The sequence below is a fragment of the Polistes fuscatus genome, unplaced genomic scaffold, assembly GCF_010416935.1.
Source record: "Polistes fuscatus isolate 324 unplaced genomic scaffold, CU_Pfus_HIC Scaffold9, whole genome shotgun sequence".
NCBI lineage: Eukaryota > Metazoa > Arthropoda > Insecta > Hymenoptera > Vespidae > Polistes > Polistes fuscatus.
Genome location: NW_025113173.1, coordinates 2,084,290 through 2,106,805, shown reverse-complemented (window position 1 = coordinate 2,106,805; position 22,516 = coordinate 2,084,290). Strand labels below are relative to the sequence as shown.

Genomic DNA, 22,516 nt, shown 5'->3' with positions numbered 1-22,516 from the left:
TGTTCTCTTCGTTTCTGCTATGGTTTTGTCTCGCATGCCACTCTTTCTTCTTATTCTCTATCTCTCTCTTACTTACACACACATAAACACACTCACATCATTTAAAATCCCATCGAATTTCTCCTTTACCTTTCTCTTCTTTTTCTTCCCCCTCCCATCAGTACCGTCTCTCTCTCTCTCTCTTTCTTTTTCTTTTCTTTTTCATTCTTCCTCCTTCATTCTTCTTCTTCTTCTTCTTCTTCTTCAACTCTTTATCTCTTCTTTTTGGTCACGCACACGCACACGCATACAAATATACATAAAAGAGTTTCGGCTAGCCTTGATCCAGTCTTACCAACCTCGACTTTTCAAGGGGCCTGGTTAGACCGAGCTCAGAAAAGAAAAAATAAAGTAGTAGTAACATTCTCGTCTACTTCGTCTACGTCGTCTACGTCATCATAGTCATCGTCGTCTGCGAGCTTTGAACCACAAAGTGCATCCTTCCATTAGAACGCGTGGTACTTCGTGACCAGCCGGCTGCAAGAACGAACAAATGGTACGCGTTTGTATTCTCAAGACTATACTACGATATGATATACCGTTCACGTTATCTTTTAACAATAATAATAATAATAATAATGATAATAATAATGAATTAATTGACTGCGAGGAAGAAAGCCTAATTATTAACACATTCGTGGACAGTCAAAATTTCAGTGAACTGCAAAAATATACAGGCTAATGAATCGGTTAAGCATTATTCTAATTGCATAATATAATTATAAAAATTTATATGGTTATATAATATTAAATAAATAATAATTGAAATTCTCTAACATTTGAATGCTATATATAACCATTCACGTGATTTTGAATCACAATGAAAATGAAATGCTATATCAAATTGCAGGATACAAAAATATTATATTATACAAGATAAAAAAGAAAAAGAAGAAATAAAATAAAATAAAATCAAATATAATTATTATTATTTCTGTAAATAATACTCGACTGTGAGTCTTCTTTAGAATTTTATAATGCTTCATAACACTATTAACGAGATCTATTTTTACTTAACAATTATAAAAAACTTACTTCTCTCTTGCAATAAAATTCATATCCATTTTTACAAGTCTATTAATACTAAAATATCTATATTATTTTCTTCGTAGATTGTAATTACAAGCGGAATAAGAATTATTTTTTTAAAAAATTGACGATAATGATGTACTCTTATATGACTCTCGTTGTATAATATTATGTTACACGGAAAATATTAGTTTTTATAATAGAAAATAAAAAATATGAATTTTCTCTTCTCACGTAAGAGGCAATTACCGTGAATAAAACGATCGAAGGATGGAAGAAATAGAAGAAGAAGAAGAAGAAGAAGAAGAAGAAGAAAAAAGGTCATTACACCGTCTGACGCATCTCGATACTTTCTCTCTTATTGTCTGTCTGCGGTACTTCGCATTCGACTTCAATTTTGCATCACGCAGACAACACTCGTTACACGATAATATCTCTAAACCATAGGTTTACCATTTGTTCCCTTAATTTTCTTCAAATTATCTCTCTTATAGAAATATATTAGAAAAACTTCTCGAAGTGAAAAGTGAAAAGGTCGTTTAAAAAAAAAATCGATTAACTTGTCACACGTACGATTGCAATATTCGTTTGAAAATGAACATATATAAATAAAAATGTTAATTGATATTCGCATAATTTGATATATCCACTTTTTCGTTGTTTCATTGGCTGATATAATATATATATTCTTTTTTATAAAAAAAAAAAAACGACGCGAAATTACTTAATTATCCGATACAAATCGACAAATTTAGATTAATACTACATATACATAAACTATAATGAAAGAAATACACAATCTAACTATTAAATCAATATTAAATAATAACCGTGATAAAAAGTCTCGCATTTATTAAATTTCCCATTAAAAAAAAATAATAATAATAATAATAATAACAATAATGAAATTCGATAAATTAACTTACGAGTTGTCCAGTACAGAAATAAGATATAATAAAAACCTATATAACTACTATAACTAACTGTTGATGACATGAAAAATTAGAAAAATAAATAGACAAAACATAGGTAAGTTAATAAATGATATATAACGATCGTAAGAAACTAAGAGAAGAGAAATAAGAGAAATAAGGAAGAAAAAAAAACATTTACGACCGTTAGGTTGTCGAGAACGATGCAGGTGATCGAGAGGAGTCCAAAGACTGTCGTCGCGTCGTGGTATCGGCTGATGCAACTACGTTGCAGTCTCTCGCGATGGAAAGGCACGCGAAAGAATTCAGGGTTGAAAGTGTGTAAGTATAACGAGTCCTCCTGCTGTCTGCTGTCGGGGAAGGCCGATTATCTTGCTCTTACGACGGAGAAAAGGCAACCGAGAGACAGACAGACAGACAGGCAGACAGAGAGGAGGAAAAAAAAGGAGGGAGGAAGGGGGAGGTGAATAGATGGGGGGAAGGGATAATTGGGCCGAATGCAAGTATAGGTCGGCTGATGTAAGAATCGACTCTCCATACGCGGCATTTCCTTCTTCGATCTCTCGGAAGTACGGTAAAAATGATCGATGACGATTTATCTGTGACTTTCGAAACGCGTTACCTTTCACGAATCGATCGACAGATCGACTTTTTATTCGACCCAAGCTCGAATTATTATTTCCTATGGGTATGAATTTTTGTATTCTACCGTATTGTTTTTTTGTTTGTTTCGTGTATCGCGAACGAAACATTTTCTCTCTCTCGTTAACAACGTAAAACCCGATGATGGTCGGATGATATTATATTTTTGTCGAAACGTTATTCAATTATAATTATACAAATGTTATATAATAAAATAAATGCGTTAACATTTTTATTATTTGAGAGAAACATCGCGAATTTAAGATCGATAGAAGGAAAACAAACGTATGTGTAAATTCTTTTTTTTCTTTCTTTTTATTTTCAAGAGGAAATATGAGAAATAATATGGAAAAGGTTTAACGGTCATGAAGACGAAATTAAAAGAGAGCGAAGAAAGAAAGAAAAAAGGCACGTCCACCTTTTGTTACCTTTTATAATAGTTAAGAGAAGCTTGGAAATACGGGCTGGCTCTCTCTGTCTCTCTCTCTCTCGAAAGCCACGAAGTAGTCATAAATCTAGCGGAAAAAGGGCCGCGGCAACGCGCTTTTTCGCTTTCGAGGAAAAAAGAACTTAGCGAAGGAGTAGGGAGGGAAAAAACGGGGGGAAGGAGAGAAAAAAAGCGTAGGAGAAAAAAAGAAGGAAAGGGGACGAAAAAGAAAAAGCTAACGTCTCTCGGCGGAAATCGAGTAATTTCTTTCGAAAAGCACACGGGGAAAAACTGACTCTACGAGGAATGCCATTTTTTTCTTTCCGTTTTATACACATTTTGTTTTCCTTTTCCTTCCTATTCTTTTTCTATTACTTTTTTTTACTTCTTCTTCTTCTTCTTCTTCTTCTTCTTTTTCTTTTTTCTTTTTCTTTTAGTTTGGAATAAATTTGAAAAAAAGTGTTTCTACTTTCAAACGAGCGAAGAAAATTTGCTGCCGCTAGCTAGCTAGCTGCAAAGCATCAAGTTTTGAAGAATTCGTCGCTCGATATGTCCAGAAGAAACTCCTTGCCTGCGCTGGTTTAAAACTTTAACGATCTCAAATTCTCGTTGGAAATCAATAATTACACCGTATTATAATATTCAATTGATGCACAAATCATTGAAGTTATTTAAACGATTAGATATTTAAAAAAAATCGACATTATTTTTGCACGAGATGAAAAAAAATATTTACACATGACGATGATATCTACGATCGAATTTTCGTACTTTCTCCTTAAAATAATTATATTACTATCGCTCTATCGCGTTATCAATTATTATCGCTTGCGATCAGTTTATTTTCTCGGGTTTTTCGGTAAAATGAAAAAAAATTTTATACAAACAAACAAAAAAAGAAATATTCGTATACTTCGTAGTATATGTATAAATGTATACGTACATATTATATATGCACATATATATACGAAACGATACGATAGAGTGATCGTATCATTTTATTCCGAGCGGACGAATCGCAAGGCAGACAACAAATCCAACAAGCGTGTAGTATCTCTGCACAGTAAAATCTCGCGTTATTTCCGCGTTCCGCGGATAAGTCGACGAGAAAAATGTAAAGCAAGTGTGAAGCGCGATTGCGATGTAGGATATCTCTTACCCTTCTCCCCTTCACCCCTTTTTTCCTTTTCTCTGCACTCCTCTCTCTCTCTCTCTCTCTCCTCTTTTCTTCTTTCTTTCTTTCCCTTTATGCCCCGTTTTATACATCTGTAAGCCAAAACATGATATTTCTTCTACGAAAGATAAACGACCGTTGCATTTTCCCATAGGATTTAGATACACAAAGCTGATTTCCATGAAATATACTAGCCTCTCGGCAACGACTATGAAAATCGTATACGTATAATGAAAAGGAAAAATGAAAAAAGGATAAAGGAAAAAAAGTAAAAAAGAGAAGAGGAGGAAAAGGTGGAGGAGGAAGAGATATACGAAAATGGAATTATCTTTTTAGAGAAACTAAATCCTTGATAGCTTTTAAAGTCGCCAAAGTATTACAATATTTTATGTTCCTAAATGACTGTATTATAGTTGTGAATAATAAAAAAGGATTAGAGTCTAAAAGTATGGTTGGTATCTAATGGATCGGTATTTTTAAACATTTTTGATTGATATTGAAAATATACGGTCAGTATTTATAATAAAATATCTGTATGTAATAGCACAATGTATTAAAAAACAAAGATTTATTACAGCACGTATTGGTGTAATAATATGTAGCCAGTATTATACCAATTAATACAAAAATTTTCGATAATTTAAATTGATAGAATATCAATATGTTTACTGTAACAGTAAACCTATATTAATATGTAATATTAACCCTTATCTTTGGTATAATTACTGATCATCTATTTACAATGTTAACAAATTATTATATTTGCCGATAATTAATGAAATATTCATATTTAACAAACATTTAATAAGCATAAAATATTAACAAAATAAATCTAATGGTAAGAATAAAGTGTTACGTTATTTTAGTTATGGTACCCAACGTGGAATTTTTATTCGAGTTATCGAAGTACCAGAAAGACTCTCCACTCGACGACGATCCTTCCTTCCACTTGTTTTTTTTGTTTCTTTTTTAATATTCCGATCACGAAATCGCAGGGAGGAAGAAGAGGATCTTTTTTATTTTTCGTGTGGAGGATGAAGAGTAGGGAGAGTAAAACAGAAAAGAGAAAGATAGAAAATGGTACCGGCGACCTTCGAAGCAACCCTTTTTCTTAAACGTCGCGACATCGAAAAGAAAAGAGAAGAGAAGGGAAGGGAAGGGAAAGGTATTCATCGATCACTTATGGAAGCAATGTTTTTTTCTTGTCTTTTCGACAAGAAACGTTTCTTTAAAAGGGAACGGAAGAAGAGACACCATAGCAAAAGGAAAAGAGGGAGGTCGAGAAGAAAGAAAATAAAATAAAAGAAAAGAAAAGAAGGAAGCAATATTCCCAGAAAGAAATAAGCTAGTGAACTGAAGGGCAACAATTTTCCGCGACGACGTGGAAAACTTACCGAGACGTATCTCAACAAATAGAACGAACGCTAGCACCTACAAGTATAACAACGGCAATGGTGCAGCAATTCAGAAATAACGGGTAGAAGAAGAAGAAGAAGAAGAATAATAAGAAGAAGAAAACAATGACGAGGACGGTGAGAGATATAATACAAGGAAAGAGAGTGCAAAAGATCCCGGGCTTGGGTAATCCTACGGGAACTTCCGAGATTTTTATTCAAGACGAAAAAAAAAGAGAGGGGAATATGGAAGAGATTTTATTTTTCTTTTTTACTATTTTATGCTTTGTTTTTTTTTTTGTTACGATCCGTTGTCAAATAAAAATAATATGCTTCCATAAGAATTGTCGACGACGACGATGATAATCGTTGGAGAATAATACTAATGTAAATAGAAAATAATGCAAGTTAAACGGCAATTATGAAAATCGTCTATTAACAATCATTAGTTTGTTTAAAACGAAAGGACCGTAATATTCTTACATTTAGTAAATTTGCATACATATATATATATATATATATATATAGGTAAATGTAAAGGAAGAACGAATTATAAAGGCTCGAGCTTATTCACTTTTCTGTTCTGCACGTGAGTTTCTACTCGACTACCATTTCTCCTTGATATACGATATCGAAACGAAGTAGTAGTAGTAGTAAGGCTCATCCAGAAACGCGCGCCCATAAAATATTCCGTATGCGCATGAAATTGATTTTCCGTCTGCATGGGAAATGCACCGTAGTGCGTGTTGTACTATACGATCGCGAAAAAGACAAGTAGAAGTAAAAGAAGAAGAAGAAGAAGAAGAAGAAGAAAAGAAAAATAAAAGGTCAACTAAAAAAAGGAAAAAGAAAAATAGAAAAAATATAAGGCAAAATCTGTATGCATCGAAGAATTGCTCTCGAAAATAAAGAAAAATATATAATATGATAAATAAACACACAAAACAAAATAAAGAGAGAGAGAGAAAAATCTATTCTTTTTTTTTTCTCATTTGGATGTTCACTCTTAAGTTAATTTCTGAAAAAACGAAAAATTTCGTTTCTCTCAGCGTGTCTCGCTGGGATAAATAATTTACCGAACGAAAGAAGGAGGCAAATGTTTTCTCCTCGTTTATCTTTTTATTTTTTTTTACTTCTTCTACTCCCCCTCTTCTTTTTTCTTTTTTATTTTTTTATATTTTTTACTTTCTCTTCCCTTCTTTTTCCGTTCATCCAACTTGGAGCAATTCGTTTCGACGAGAACGATAAGGAAAAACGATCGGTGAACGTCGATCCAATTTCTTTTTCTTCGTACGTCCGTCGTCTCCGAAGACCGGAACGATGCCAAACTGCATCGGGGCGTGTGTGTTCATAATATGCATTTTCCGATTTTTCGATCGTCGAAGAAAAATCCTCACGGCGTTAAATTAAATTCAACGAACGCGAAAACCACGAACGATATTCCAAACCGTTCTTTTTATTTTTTTTTTCTTTCCCTTTTTTCTTATAGTTTGTTTTCCTCATCGTCGTCGTCGCTATGTCTTTTATCCCTCTTTATGTAATACCTCACAACCCGACCAAATCTCTTCTATTTTCTATTCTATTATCCACTTTTTATCTTTCTTTTTCTTCTTTCATTCAACGTCCTCATCTCGCCATATATATTTAGATATTAATTTTGTCTAGCGTAAATCACGGACACACACACACACTTCGAATTTATCGTGATAACGCGAGAAAAATTCATTCGAACGTTCTCCAACGAGAAAGAGAATCGGAAAAAAACACCCAAAAAAGAAAAAAAAAACAAAAAAGTCCTCCTCTTTAACACTAAATTGACCAACAGTTTGACTGATCAAACATACCGTTTTGTTATATATATATTCGTCAAATTTTATCCATTTGGAAAATATCAAAAAAGAAACCTGAGAAACCCTGTTTGTTAGTATTTATTCCGATAGAAAAACAGAAACAAATATATCGGTCAATATTTTTATTTATATCAATCAAATGACCTGTCTCTAACACATGTTATATATTTTTTGTTTACAAGGAATAGTACTGCATTTGCTAATAATAATAATTATCCAAGAAAAGTAATAAAATTGAATAAAGAATTTGAGCACGAAGTTAAAAACCCAATCTCATTCGATTAATCGGGATCCGTTTGTTGTTTATAATTTCATCATATTTTCTTGTATTCTATTTTATTTATATGCTTAAGTAATTCAATACACGTTGATTGAAATAATTTCTGCAAATTTACAATTTAAATTACGTAATGATAAATAAAACAAAAAAAAAGTAATTTAAGGAAAAATCTAGCGCATGATGCAAGACCCCGCGCGAATTTCAAATGAATGACATTATGAACTGAACTTGACACTTCGGAATTGAACGAAGAAACTATGTCAGCGAATCGTGATATCTACGTCTTGGATTTCAACGAGAAAGAAATATGCTGAGCAAAGATCAAAGTGCTCGACTATTCTGAATACAGAAAACGTAGAAAGTCAATTGCATAATTTTGCTAAAGATAATCGTATAGATTTCTTATTGTCGAGCTGCGTAAGAGTTTCTAATCGTTTATCGTTTACATTTTAACAACGTACAACGACCGATCTCGAATGATTGGTTTGAATTTTTCTACGAAAATTTTACATTCAATTTTATTGCTTTTCTTTATCTTTCTTTTTTCAATAATTATAATTATATAAGTACATTTCATACCAATTATTTCTTCTATTATTTTCATTTTATTTCGTATTGGTAACGAAGTATTCTGTAATTTTACCTAAAATTGCAATTTAAATAGTAAATGGTAATATTACTTTTTCCGCATGACTAGTATATACTGGTCGTTAACGACTAACCGATTAAATTCTAATTAAAAAAGAAACTTATCTTTAATATTACTTCTCGATAGATAATATCCTTATTATTTTTTATGTTTTTTTTTATTTCAATATCATTTTAATAAGAAATTCTTTCTACGATCAAAGCTACTTTCGTTATACTATTGAAATTAAAAAATAATTATAAAAATAGTTCGTTAAACTTTCGTATCTTTTCTTTATACTTAAATTTATTATTTATCGTCAACATTCCTATACTTAGATGCACGAGGAAAAAAATAAATATTTATCCGTCTTAAGTCTGTTAGCCTCAAATAGCAATCCGTGGATCGTTCGGTCTTTTCAGAGGGCAAACTCAAGAGAGTAACGCGCAACGCTTACACTACAGAGTAAAAGGAATGGAACTCATTACTCTGCTCTAGGGTATTACTCGACTTTATCGTGAAAAACGGAAACAGAGAGATCGAGAACGAGAGAAAGAGAAAGAGAGACAGATAGAAAAAGTAACAGAGAAGGAGATAAAATGTTCGAAAGTGGTGCATCGAAAGCTAGCGGTTGCAAAAGAGATAGAAAGAGCCCAAGAGATGGTTGCTTTCAAAAAGACCCTGGTACCTCTTTTTCTTTAAAGAAATAGAAAAAGAAAAAAATATAAAGAAAGAGAGAGAGAGTAGGAGAGAAAATAGTACATAGATATAAATTTCACGGCATTCGAATTGAGTCTGCTTCCAAACGCTTTATTTCGAACAAACCACGCCTCAACGATTTGAAATAGAAAAAAGAAAAGAAAATTGGTTAACGATACCCAAGAAGCTCCTCAGTCGATCGCGTCGGTAAATTCATTTTTTCTTGGCGTTTTGTTCGGAAAAATGAAATAGAAATAGCAAGAGACAAGAGGAAGAAGGAAATCAATAAAATGGACAAAACAATATAAGAAAAGTTTTCCTATCGAATCTTGTGATACGCATGCGAGAAATTACAAAATTTGAATGTATCCATCAGTTTAATAAAATTTCAAAAATCTTCTTTAATTGTAAGCTCGTATCTTTTATTGTGAGATAAAGAAGAAGCAGAATCCTAAAGTTCTCGTAAAGAGATTTTCTTGAAATTATTCGCACGAGTATTTAAAGTATCTTCTTTCCATCATTCACATTTTTCTTCTTTCATTTTACATTAGTTTCATTTACGAGTGGTAAGATTTTTATATAAAGAAAAAAAAAATAATATTCCGTATCTTTTATACTCGATAAAATGAAATTCCTCGATAAAATATTTACGTGCAGAAAATTTTTATAATTTCAGTTAATCGAGACCTTAAAAACATAATAAAAAACAAAGAAAGCAATGGAAAGAGATTTTAATCGATATGAATTTAAGTGACGGGCATTATGATTCTTTACCTATGGATGGATAGATATACGCATGAGTAAAAGGGGAAAAGGTAACGCCATTCTAGTATGGAATTATGTAAAACTATGCGTTGGGACGAAAATTACAGGCTTTAAAGAATTGCATGTTGAAACGGTCGGCGCCAAATAATCGGTGAAATCACGTGAAGAGAAATTATTGCTCTGAGAGTATATCGAGTGAAATGAAATTCTACGCAAAAAACGAGAGAGATAGACAGGGGGAGAGAGAGAGAGAGAGATAGATTCGATAAAGGCCGTAATTAAGTAAAGACAGATTAGTTGAAAAAAAATAACGTGGAATATAAAAAGAAATTCTATTGGGAAATAATGCGAGTTGGAATGCGTGTAAAATTGAGAATGACTATGATTCGTTTTTACATATAGCAGTGTCCCTATAGATAGACATTTGCATATATACATATAATACTATATGTGTACCTGTACATGCATACATATATATATATATACGTACGTACGTAAAGCATTCTCATGCACTATTGTTTACAAAGTAGTAGCATGGGACAATTTCAAACAAAGAGCTGTGATCGATCGAATGCGCTTAAAAGCAAAAGAGAAAATAAATTCGGAAACGAGACGCTTCGTTTGTACATACGTATGTGCACACACACACCCGTATATATATATATATATAATAGAAATACGTACGTACGTATATACGTGCGTTTATTTTTTTTTCTATTATTTATTTTTCTTATGATTTTTTTGTTTATACGAGTATTTTTATTAAAAAGAAAATAAAATAATATTCCAATTCTTTAAAAATATACTATCCATTAAAGACGTTCTTTCTCTTGGGAGAAATTATCAAGGATTATCACCTCGGGACGTATTCGTCGCTCGAAAATACTACGAAAAAACGAGCTGCGGTGAAATGCTGATTCGTACTCGAGGGAACTCTGTAGATTGAGTAACTCGAAATCGCGTTAAAAAGAACAGAAAAGTAATCCAATCAAAAATCGTCGACGAAGGCTTTCCCCTCTTGTAAAACTTTAACAAGGATAATATTCAATTACGTAGATACAAATTATTTATACAGAGTGGACCAAACGAAGCGTTCAAAAAAGTCTTTTCATAAATTATTTATTATTTTTTTTTTAATTAAACAGGACTAATAACACCTTAAAGGACATTTCGAATGTTTTTTTAAAGCTTTATTTGAACCACTTTACACGTACACACAGACTTTAGTATGAATAAACTAAAGAACATTAATAATGGAAACAATTAGTAACTTTTCAAACCCATTAGACTTTAGATATTGATTTATATTATTCATCGTGTCTTTTTACTCTTCCTTTTACGTATTCAAGTCACTATTTTACGAACATCTTCACCTATTACACCAGAGAGATCTTGTATTTTTACCACTGCTGTCGTTTTTGTTTTTCTAGAAGGATTACCCATCCATTTTACTAACCGTACCTACGTTACGTGACTTTAATGATCTGACGGAAACTAACGTAATTCAACGTGGCTGGACCGTTGGCTGATTTATATCATTCATGTGTTATTTTAACTCACAATCATATGTACATAGATAAAATATATAAAACTGCTATTCATTGGATCATCATTTGTAAATAAATAATCAGCGTTAATGTAAAATATCAGTATGTAATTAATGTCAAAACGTTATCTTGAAGTAATTCTGATATTAATTATCTATTTAAAATACTGATAAACTATCATTGATATTAAGAAAAATATTGATATATACATACATTATAACGTTAATTTATTTTACAAAATATCGACTAAAACTGTGGAAAAAATATTTACCGAGTGAAAATAATACAAAAAAAAAAAAAAAAGAAAAAAGAAAAAGAACAAAAAAGAAATTTTCTTGCTAAGTTTTTAGACTCACTTTTATGCCTGGAGAATCTCCGTAGTTTCTTGAAGAAAGGCATTTTCTATTTGGGCAAGATGAAAGATAAAAGATAAAACGTGTTCTCGAAAAATCGTAGAGAAATATCTTTTATGTTTTTCTTCACAATCGATTACCTGTCAAACGAAAATAAAAAAAAAAAAATTTGACAATCGTTTTACTCACGAGTAAAGCATATGCAAATGCAAATAAAGACGCGTGTAAAAAGCGTCCTCGTGCGAGAACGAACGAACGCGAAGTGTCTACTCCTTCTTTCGCGTACTCGTATTTTACTCTTTCATACACATATACATATACATATATATATATAGCGAGTACGTGTGTGCACGTATGCGTGAACGTGCGTGGAATCCATTCGAACAGAGTTTACTACTATACTTACTACTGCGTAAACGTTACATTGCGTTTCCATTTACCACCACCTCCTCCTCCACCTCCTCCACCTCCTCCTCCTCCTCCCCCTATCATTGTAGGATTCTATCGAAGCTTCTATTCAACATCTATTCAAAGCACGCTTGTACGCACTTGTACGTACGTACTTTGGAGTGGTTCACTGTCCGTCACCGTTCGTTTGTGCCACTGATTGTGAACAAAGGATCAATTTGATATAGTTAGTATTTCTCTCTCAATGATCAATGAGAATCAAACGTGAGATAACTACCGTAGTCCAGGTTAAAGGTAAAAATTCGCGTATTATCTCGGTTTTATTTTGAACACCGTGAAATTTGACTGGCATATTTTATATGTTTACATATAAAAGCCAAAAAATAAAGGAAAATGTTACACATAAACATGTGAGAGCGTTTATTAAATGGGCTTTTATTTAAAAAGGCTAATAACAAAAAAATACGAAATAACAACATACTGGTGTTTCGTCGACAGACGTTTTATCTTTCGTCACATGTTTCGCAAATATCCTAATCGCATTTGTTATCTTTAAATTTATAAGAATATATAAATAATATTATACAAAAAATACACTTTATTCCTTTCTCTTTCTTTCTTATTTCGTTCTTTTTTTCTTTTTTCTTTTTTTTTTTCGAAAGACCGGAGGCTAATAAAAATGTGACTCGGAATTATTTCTTATCTTCGTAATTCGTTGTAAAAGTTGAGATAAAACGGTCATTCTTGTGAACTTCGCTAAAAAGCTTCGCGAGTAAGAAAGAGATAGCCTTGTAGAAATAAGATCTACTAAATATCTCTTTTATTTCTACGTGAAGTATCTCTGTATAAAAATAAATTAAAGAAAAATAATGGCGAGATAAAAATGTTCGTGTAAAATCGATGGTACGATGTAACGTAAATTAAAAATGTTAAATTTTGAAAATAAAAGAAAATATACTCTGGCGATATTTTCTAATTAGATAACATCGAGATAAAATATAAAATGATAGAAACGAGATGAACCAGAAAGATGGAAAGGAAATAGGAAAAAGATTGAAGAGGTCCAAAGAAAGTAATCATCGAACATGGGATGGCTATAATTGGCAGGAAAACTTAATTAAGTTATCGAGAAGAAGTTGATGATGCGAGTTCGAGCTGGCATCTTCAAACGAAGAAGACGAATACGACAAGAAAGTAGTTTATTTGTTATTGTTATATAATAATAATTATTTGTTATGATAATAAATAATAATATAATAATTAAATAATTTATTTGTTATTTGTTATATAATAATAATATTATTAATTATTATTAGTATATTGAGAAAACTCTTTTTTATTGAATAAATAAATAAAAAAAAAAAGAACAAAAAAAGAATGTGCTTGGCCTACAGGCGTGCTGAAAGTGAAGTTCGTTTTATCGTGTGGAAAATAATTAATTGATTCGTATATACGAGTGAGTGTCCCTTAAAATTGTATACCGTTTAACTTGAAAACTTTATTAATAAAAAGTGAATTAAACGAATACGAAAAAAAACGTTTAAAGAAAACTATATACTGTAGTTAAAGTTTCGTATACATATATTATCACCCTTTATTTTTACTATGGTATATTATAATTAACTAATGTATTAAACAATACACTGGAATCTATTTAAAAATTCCACAATACGAAATACATGTTACATAAAGATGAATTTTAATTAAATATTTAAATACATGTAAATTTTGAACTTAAGTCCGACACCTTTCGTCTCACGGCTAGAATATCGTAAAAAATAAACTCGATTGACTTTAATAGTCATCGAGTTAATATTTTCTTGCATTCCGATAAATAATCAAATTTCTCTCTCTTTTTTTTTCATACAGATATGCTTAAATAATTTATATTTTCGCGATTATTTTACATGTATTTAAACAATATATGTCAAATTACTTTACCGTTAGCATGAAAATTAGACGTTAATCTCATAAGAAATCTACAAATCAGAAACAACAAGATTCTAAGAAAAGAGGAAAAGGATAGAAGAAGAGTAGGAATACTAATATCAATCGATGATCACCTAACGCGGAAACCGGACGCTGAATATAAAGAGAATAATCAAAAGGAGGAGGAAGTTCTTTGAATGATGATATTCTACCCAAGTATCCGAATGTTTTGTCATTAAGAAAAAATGCAATTGAATGTATGTCGTGTGCGTATGCGTGTGCATGTGACCAAATTGAAAAGACTGATAGATTATTGATTGATAAATTAGTCACGGATCTACCTACACGTTTTAATAATAAAGAAAAATAAACATATACTAATTCTATTTTAATAAATCAAGGTTCGGTTGGAAATTATCGAGGCACGTCATCCTAGACAAAATTTATGACTATCACAGGATATCACTATTCTCCTTTAAACATTTGTTTAAATAATTAACAGTTCAGGAAATAATCATGTTACAAATTTTATATGGAACATCCTATATATATATATATTGGAGTTTATTAATATTTTTGCTTTAATAATTTATGCAATAATTATTGATATTTATTTCAGAAAACGTAATGAAGTTAGAGTGTCGGTAAAGATTCTCAGAGCATGAATTCTGATTGGTTTTTATATTTACTCTCTTTTAAATATATATATATATAGCTATAGGTAGATTGGTTAGGTAGCATATTTTGTAGAATAAATGTGAAATATTTAATTTTAAGTAGGTAGACTCCGGACATAAAGCAGGGTGAATATCACTCAGGAATAAAAAATCTCCCGCCCTTGAGTTTATAAAGAATCGTCACAAAAATTCATAATTTAGCTCAATCATACCTAGTTTGTTTATTTATTTTACTGCGGTTTTTTAGCTGTACTATATACCACATTTTAAAGTGGTTCGCAGTCATTTGAAATTAATTAATTTCTTTTTCAATGTTATCCTACTCTCTGACAAAGAATAAATTCGAATCAAATTAACAGAAACAATGATTAATTTGATACTTAGTTTAGTATGATTGATATTAATAATATAAATATATTTATATATAAAAATATACGAATGAATGAATAATAGAAAATAAAAGTATTGCAAGAAAATCTATTCGGGAATTATAATAAATGTTATTAATATTAAATTCTTTATTTCAATCCAATTTGTTTTTGTTCAAAGTGAAAAACGCAATATTAATTAATGTTAGTATGTAATAGGTCATTTAATAGAATTATTATACGTTGAGGCATTCGTGTGAATGTGCTCCTATATATATGTATACGGTCAATGGACTTCTAAGTTCATTGATTGCCCACGAGCTAGGATAGCAAATTGGAAATGAAATGAAGTTTTTAATTATCAAGAAAGAAAATCATAACGAGGAAGAAAAAAATATCTCAGAAAAAGAATGTGAACGAAATTAATGAAAATATTTCCAAAAATAAATCAGTAGAAATAACAAAATCGTCAGCATGACTCTTACAATTAATTATATTATTTTACATATTAAGATGTTGTTACTCATTTACTCGTATGGTGCTGGATATAGAAGTAGATTTAAAAAATTAATACGACGTAATATTCTGTCTCTAGCTTCCAGATTGTTTCGCGCACTCGTATAGGATTATTTCATGTTTTATGTATTTTCATTAATAAAATCGAGCCATAAATTTGTCACTTTGTTTTATTTTTTTAAAGCTCAATTTAATTTCTATTTTTATATGAATAAAATCGAATTCTGTGTATTGGAATCACATAACATGACTCATCGTATATTATAAAATGTAATAATCGTGCTGATCACCAAAGTGCACACGAAGCTAAAACGATAACACAAAGAAGTATGTCAAAGTCTCATTTTGCCAAGCGAGTAGAATTATTTAATATGTTGCATTTTTACTTATTGTTGAGTCATACATTCTGCACTTTTTTCTTTCTTTTTTTTTTTAAAGTTAAACTTAATTCATACTTATATTATTCATACAAAAAAGATATTTCTTATTTTCATAAAATTTAATTCGAAACATATGATATATACGTTTTCTTTTCATTGTTTCATTGCGTTCATTCCGCCGATTATTTTTCCCAACGTTAATAATAAATGATATTGATAGGCACAATATAATATACGCTTCTACAGGGGAAAAAAATGCCATCTTCTATTTGGAATAATTTATTTCCATTATAATATTAAATTCTCGTCATATAATCGTGCCAAGTATCCACTCTGCTTCCGAATGAAATTAGTGAAGCGCGTTATTATACTCGGTTCGAAGTTCCTTTAACACGTGGGTCATGAACTCTGGACTTTATGAGACTTCCGGAAAAAAAATAATTAAAATTCGAACATCCCAACGATATCTAGCAAAAAATAAAAAACGAGAGATAATTCAAAATATAATCAATAAAGAATAATTTATCTTAATTAATATTATATATATATATATGTACAGAGAGATGTTTAAACAATCGTGTTTATAAAATAAATAAACCGGAATCGATGTTACGAGTTTTACTTATTTTTCTTATCACAAATCTTTAAATAAACTTGTTTGGATTACTCCCAGAGGAAACTAATGCGTTTGCCAAACTAATCTTACGATTCTCTATTAAAATTCGTGGCCTTTCTCGAGTAGAGTCGCAAGAACATCATCAACCGTGAAGAGAGAAAGATAAAGAGAGAAACTTAAGCCGCTTTTGGTTAAACCAACTATTATTTCGTGGCCAAAGGGAAAATCGTCGCTGAAGAACTTACCCGTTGGCCCGGTTACCGTTCTCTCTTTATGGATTTCATTAAAACTCAAGCTGAGAAAATTTGAATATTAGTTAACGAAGAAGCAAAACTAGTGAGAACTCATTGCTCGAAATATATGGGTCGCGGATATATATCACGATACTTTCGTCACATTCGCCAAGAATACTTACTTTCCGTTAAAAATGAAACAAGAATAAATAAAATCTCGACCTATTAATTGAAAAGATATTATATTTTAAACGCGACTACCTCGAAATCTTTAATTACTACCTAAATAATTAGCAAGTTTTCATCGACGTTAGACCGTTATCAAGAGAAGAAAAAGAGGAAGAAGAACTTTGTCGAAGATTTCGTAGTATTCGAGTAAGAAGTTAAATTTTTCAAGAAGACCGAGTATTCATCTACTCAAATTCGCTTTGTTAAACAAAAAAGAAAACTATCGAATCCGTGCAAATCAAATCGTTTCTGTAGAAAATCATATTTTTCCTTTTGTTCTCTCTCTTTTCTTTCTATGCCCCCAATCGATAAAATATAAGTTCCGTTGTAATAAATGTTCTTTTCAATAAAATAAAATAAAAACATAGATTAACAGGAGAATCGTACGCTTAAACATTTAAACATTTTAATTGAATTTAATTAAAAAAACAGATATTGGCATTTTTTTCTTTTTGTTTATTACCATCGAGAACGTATTATTGCGATCACATAGACGATCGAGAATAATCCTCTAACTCGTTATGCAAGGTGACCGTAAAATTCGAAATTGAATCGCAAAAGTTGAAAAAAAGGTTCTCTCACTTCGAAACAGGAACTTTAATATCCGAAGATAGGGATGTATTTTTATTTATGTACCTCTGATGCTTTTCCAAAAGTTTGATAAACGTCCACGATACTAATATTTCCTGTCGTCGATCCTCGAACCAGTAAAGTGCTTCTAGCCAATGCCTATGACAGCCTTTAGCAAAACTTTAAAAATTCCTTTCCACAAGGTGAAGACATTTTTCTTAGAACGTGAACAACTCGACCTTTCCTTTCGTTCCCCCCTCCTATACAGTATTTTTCACAAATAATACAAATAAAAAGGAAAAAAGAAAGAACTTATATACGTACCGTCTCATTTATGTACGTAGTAAGTGCATACAAGGTGTCCTAGTTACTTTCTGCGCAAATTTTACCATCGTATTTTAGAAGGGAAAAAATTAAAAAAAAATATAATATAAACGAGGGCTCTTAAATTTCTAATTAAAATGTTATTACCAAAAATATACGAAATGATAATTATCTGATGTTTCGTCGACGTAAAATAAGAACACCGAAACAACCGAAAGAAAATGGATTAATTAATTCAAAGGATTCGTGACGTATTTACTGCAATTAAGAAAAATTAACAAGAAAGTAATAATGCAATAAATTCTATTCAACGTAATTCATAACAACGGACAACAATTTGAAAAGGAATTATAATTTGAACCGACAATCTATACCTATATTATATCAAACAAAAATGCAATCTGTTGTTATAAATTTTTAATAAAACTTATGTTTATATAACATTTCTTTTTTCTTATTTTAGAAATTTCTAACAAGGAATTTTCACGAAAGAATATGATTGTAAAATATTGTGGAAGGAAAGAAAACAGGAACACCTTGTACGAAGATAAAATATATACATACATTGCATTGTATATATTTCCAAAGATCTAATATTATATATATATATTTATAATAGAAAATAATAAGGCGTAGAAGCAAACCAGAAACGATTATAAAACGCGGTTAACCGTTATCTAATTGATAGGTACGGTCCATTGAATCCATGTTACAGAGAGGGTGACGTTTAGAAAACTGCGTATTAGAACTATCACATTATAAAAGAAATAAAAAGAATCGATTTGTAAAGATCCTCTTCGTGCATTTCCTTTTCCCGTGTGACGTAAAGAAATTATTAAGAAAAGAAAAATCAGAAACAGAGAGTGGGAGAGAGACTTGATTAGACAAGAAGAATGAGAAAGAAAGATAAGAAAATGTAAGAGTTATCGATCGAAATTAATTCCATGCATGCTCACAAATTATTCTCTATTCCGTTGTATTCATGAATAAATGTCGACGATGACGTCGACGAGGTGCAACGACCAACGGCTACGTCGTCACCGGTTCGTAATCGCATTTTAAAATGCGAAAACGAGCTCAGTCCCATTTTTGCAGCGGTTCACACGTTGATTACATTTGTCCAATGGATACGGTATAGTAATGCGTATATGTGTACATGTGTATGTGTGTATGTGTAAGTATATATGCATGTATATACCTATATATATATATATACGGATTAAATTAACGAATTTGTTCACACAACGAATAGTTTTTTCGTTACTTTTTTATATGTGACACATATATACATGTACAATATATTGTATTATAATCACTCGATGATTTATATATCATTAAAATTGAAAAGTTATTCGAGGTAATTAAGTAAGGTGCCTCATGCTGCATACAAGGTGATTCTGGAAATTCGGACAATTTACTGTTCTTTTTTTAATTAAAAATAGAAAAAAGATGACAAAAGAAAAAAATCATATAGCATGATATGTCCTAACTTCCTATGACTTTATTTTTTGTGTAGATGCACCAATGCACCTGCCAGGGCCGATTGCACTTTATTATCCAATGTAACTCTATTTGTTTTTCTTTTTGTCAAAATGTCAAATATCTCGCAAAGTATTGACATTTCGATGACCTTAGTGCATTTATATGCAGAATAATAAAAAGGATCGATTGGTTAAAAAAAGAACATTAGATTGTGCACCAGAATCCAAAAACGTCTAGTAATTTAGAATAACACCTAGGATTTCCACAACTAAACTGAAGTGTACAATATAACGCTAGCATACATACATATATACATGTACATACATACTTATATGTATATTTTTGTAATAAAACGAAGCTATTTGCCGTATGACCAAAATTTACATTGTAAATTCTGTGTATTGACCCAAGTAAATTTTGTCAGCGCAGGAACTCGCTATGCGATCGATCTTGTAGCAACGAGTACTGAATAATGCAAAAAGTGAATAAGGAGGAGGAGGAGGAGGCGAGGGAGGGTACTAGTTGTGAATTGAACGTTCAATTTTATTTGGCCGCGACGACGTCATTTATTTTTTTGTATCGATTTTACTTGAAATCTATCTATCTATCCTATACTTCACGTAACGTAACACCACTCTTTTCCCCTACATTTACATATACACATACGTATATATGTATATGTATATCAACCGGCCGATCTTTTTTTACTCCCCTTTACCGATTTCAAAGACGAACGTTTCTCATTTATTCGTTTGGTTTCTTTTTATCAACAGCAGTCCTTGCATCAATCAACCAGTCTCTCTCTCTCTTTCATACACACACACACAGACTTTCTCTCTTTCGGTCTCCTACACACATATGAAGATCGTACCAAATTTTCAACAAGGTATCCTCCATGTAACAATGCCGGCAAAACGAGATTAGCAATGTACTCGGTCCCGCGTACATGGTCCATTAGTTGCGATTGAATTACATCCGGTCTTTGGAAGAAGGAAGACGTAAATTCTCATTTATACGAACAAACGAAGGAATGAACGAACGGACGAACGTGAACGAGAGTTAGCGGATACATTCAAGAAAGAAATTATACGATGGTAAAAAAAAGACATTTACGAACGAATTCTTAAACGATGGAACTTCGATAACTCGAACGGGCGGACGTTCGATCTTTCTTATTTTGCCTATAACGAAGAAAATGAAACGCGAATAATAATAATAATAAAAAAAAAGAAAAAAAAACATTGGAATTTAAATATTCTACGAAATAAAAGATAGAAAAGAAGATTGCACAGAAAGAAATAAAGCATTTGCTCCCTCGAGTATATTGCGTTAGAAATAAAATCTCCTCTCACGACGAAAGTACTTACAATTAGTAATGAAATCCTCCCACTCTCCTCCTACTCTACCACCACGAGGGTGTCGATATTGCGGTCGAACGATTTATCGATCGATCGGACCACACCAATATTATTTCCATGTAAATTAAATCTAGAATAGACGAACGAAGTGCAAGCTATGGAATAGTTTTGTGGTTGGCAATTGTGAAATATTTTCAATACGAGATCCTTTTTGGCTTACTCTGTATCGTTCTTGAAACCAAAAGTTAATTGTTTTATCTATTGTAACGATCGAGAGAAGATGTGGAGTTATATTGCAATTTTTTCAGTTTTCCTCTCCCTTTCTCTAAGTTTCTCTTATTTTTCATTTTTAATTTTCACTTTTCTTTATCGTCAACAAATTCAAAATGGAATTTCTACGGTGTTATCACGTAATTGAACTCCGTCGCATCCGCAAACGTACCGGAACGTGTCACCGTCCCCATAAATCACGGCATAATCGACGTTTTAACCGCAAATACGGATAGCACGAAGCGTACCGGAGTGCTACGTTTCAGTGAATAATTTCACCAACCGTATGCTCTCACCAGGGGATTGTCAGATAGGCTTAAGCTTAAAAATTTTCTTTTTTTTTTTTGTCTTTTTTTGTAAAGCACATTATATTAATTTCATAGGGAATATAATTAAAAAAAAAAGGATGCATTTTAACAAACATTTAAAGCTAGAATTGTTATAGAATTGCACGAAGATATCGAAGATGCAGCAAAAATTGATGAATTCATTAATTATTGAATTTTTTAAAATTATATTTTATATTTTGTGTGTGCATATATACCTTCAGAAATGCATGCATATATGTATTTTCAATAATAGCAATTTAAAGTACTCTAATGGAGGAAAATTGAAGAGGATTGAAGTTAAATCCCAAGATGATCACCTGTAACAAGAAGAAAACTATATTAATCATACAATCAATTGATACAATAGCCTGACATATAAATCGTCCAATTCGCAGATGCACTTTTTCTCTATCAACTGAATTCTTTATTTATTTTTATTAAAACTCTATTGACCGTTGTAATGAAATTAAATTTAAACGCGTGATTTTACATTTACATAAAATATACAAATATAAAGAAATAGGAAAAGTACAAATATTAAGTTACTACAAAAAATATCTATTAATTATTATGAAATACTTGTAAACTGAATTATATAGGAAAGAAAAATTGAAAATTTAATAAAATACGATCAGAAAGAAAAATATTAAAGACGAAACAAGAAAACAGAAATTACTATAATGTTTAACTAACGTTAATTAAGTTTCTAAATTATATAATACGAAAATTTTAATATTTTTGACTCTAACTAAACACATATGCATCCTTTTGACGATATAGACACGAATTTGGTGTCCCAAGGAGATGGAATGGTCCATCATCTCCAATTATAACTACAAATTAATGACGAGCAAAAAAGTAATATAATAAAATATAAAAAATGACTAGAGAGCTATTTTCGAAAAGTTCGAACTTGCTGTTGAACTTTTGAAAATAACTCAATAGCCTCAATAGTAGTTGCCCTCTTCAGCCACATTTAAGTGGGGGCCTCTTCGGCATAATGCCTCTTCTTTCTTCATTCCCTGAAAACTGCATTGGACATTTTCTACGTGCAAGAAAGATAAGATCT

General features: G+C 31.2%; 1 protein-coding gene across 1 annotated transcript in view; it reads right to left on the bottom strand.

Moving 5' to 3' along the window:
• The window catches only part of LOC122525336 (low density lipoprotein receptor adapter protein 1-like), a 58,359-nt gene extending 46,376 nt beyond the window's left edge, over window positions 1–11,983 (bottom strand). The window contains exons 1-2 of the mRNA XM_043648061.1: window positions 11,949–11,983; window positions 11,763–11,808 (exon numbers count right to left, since the gene is read on the bottom strand). Of these exons, the coding sequence (XP_043503996.1) occupies window positions 11,763–11,805 (43 nt within the window). The 5' untranslated portion in view covers window positions 11,806–11,808; window positions 11,949–11,983. The remainder of the gene's footprint in view (window positions 1–11,762; window positions 11,809–11,948) is intronic.
• Window positions 11,984–22,516: the final 10,533 nt, after the last annotated feature.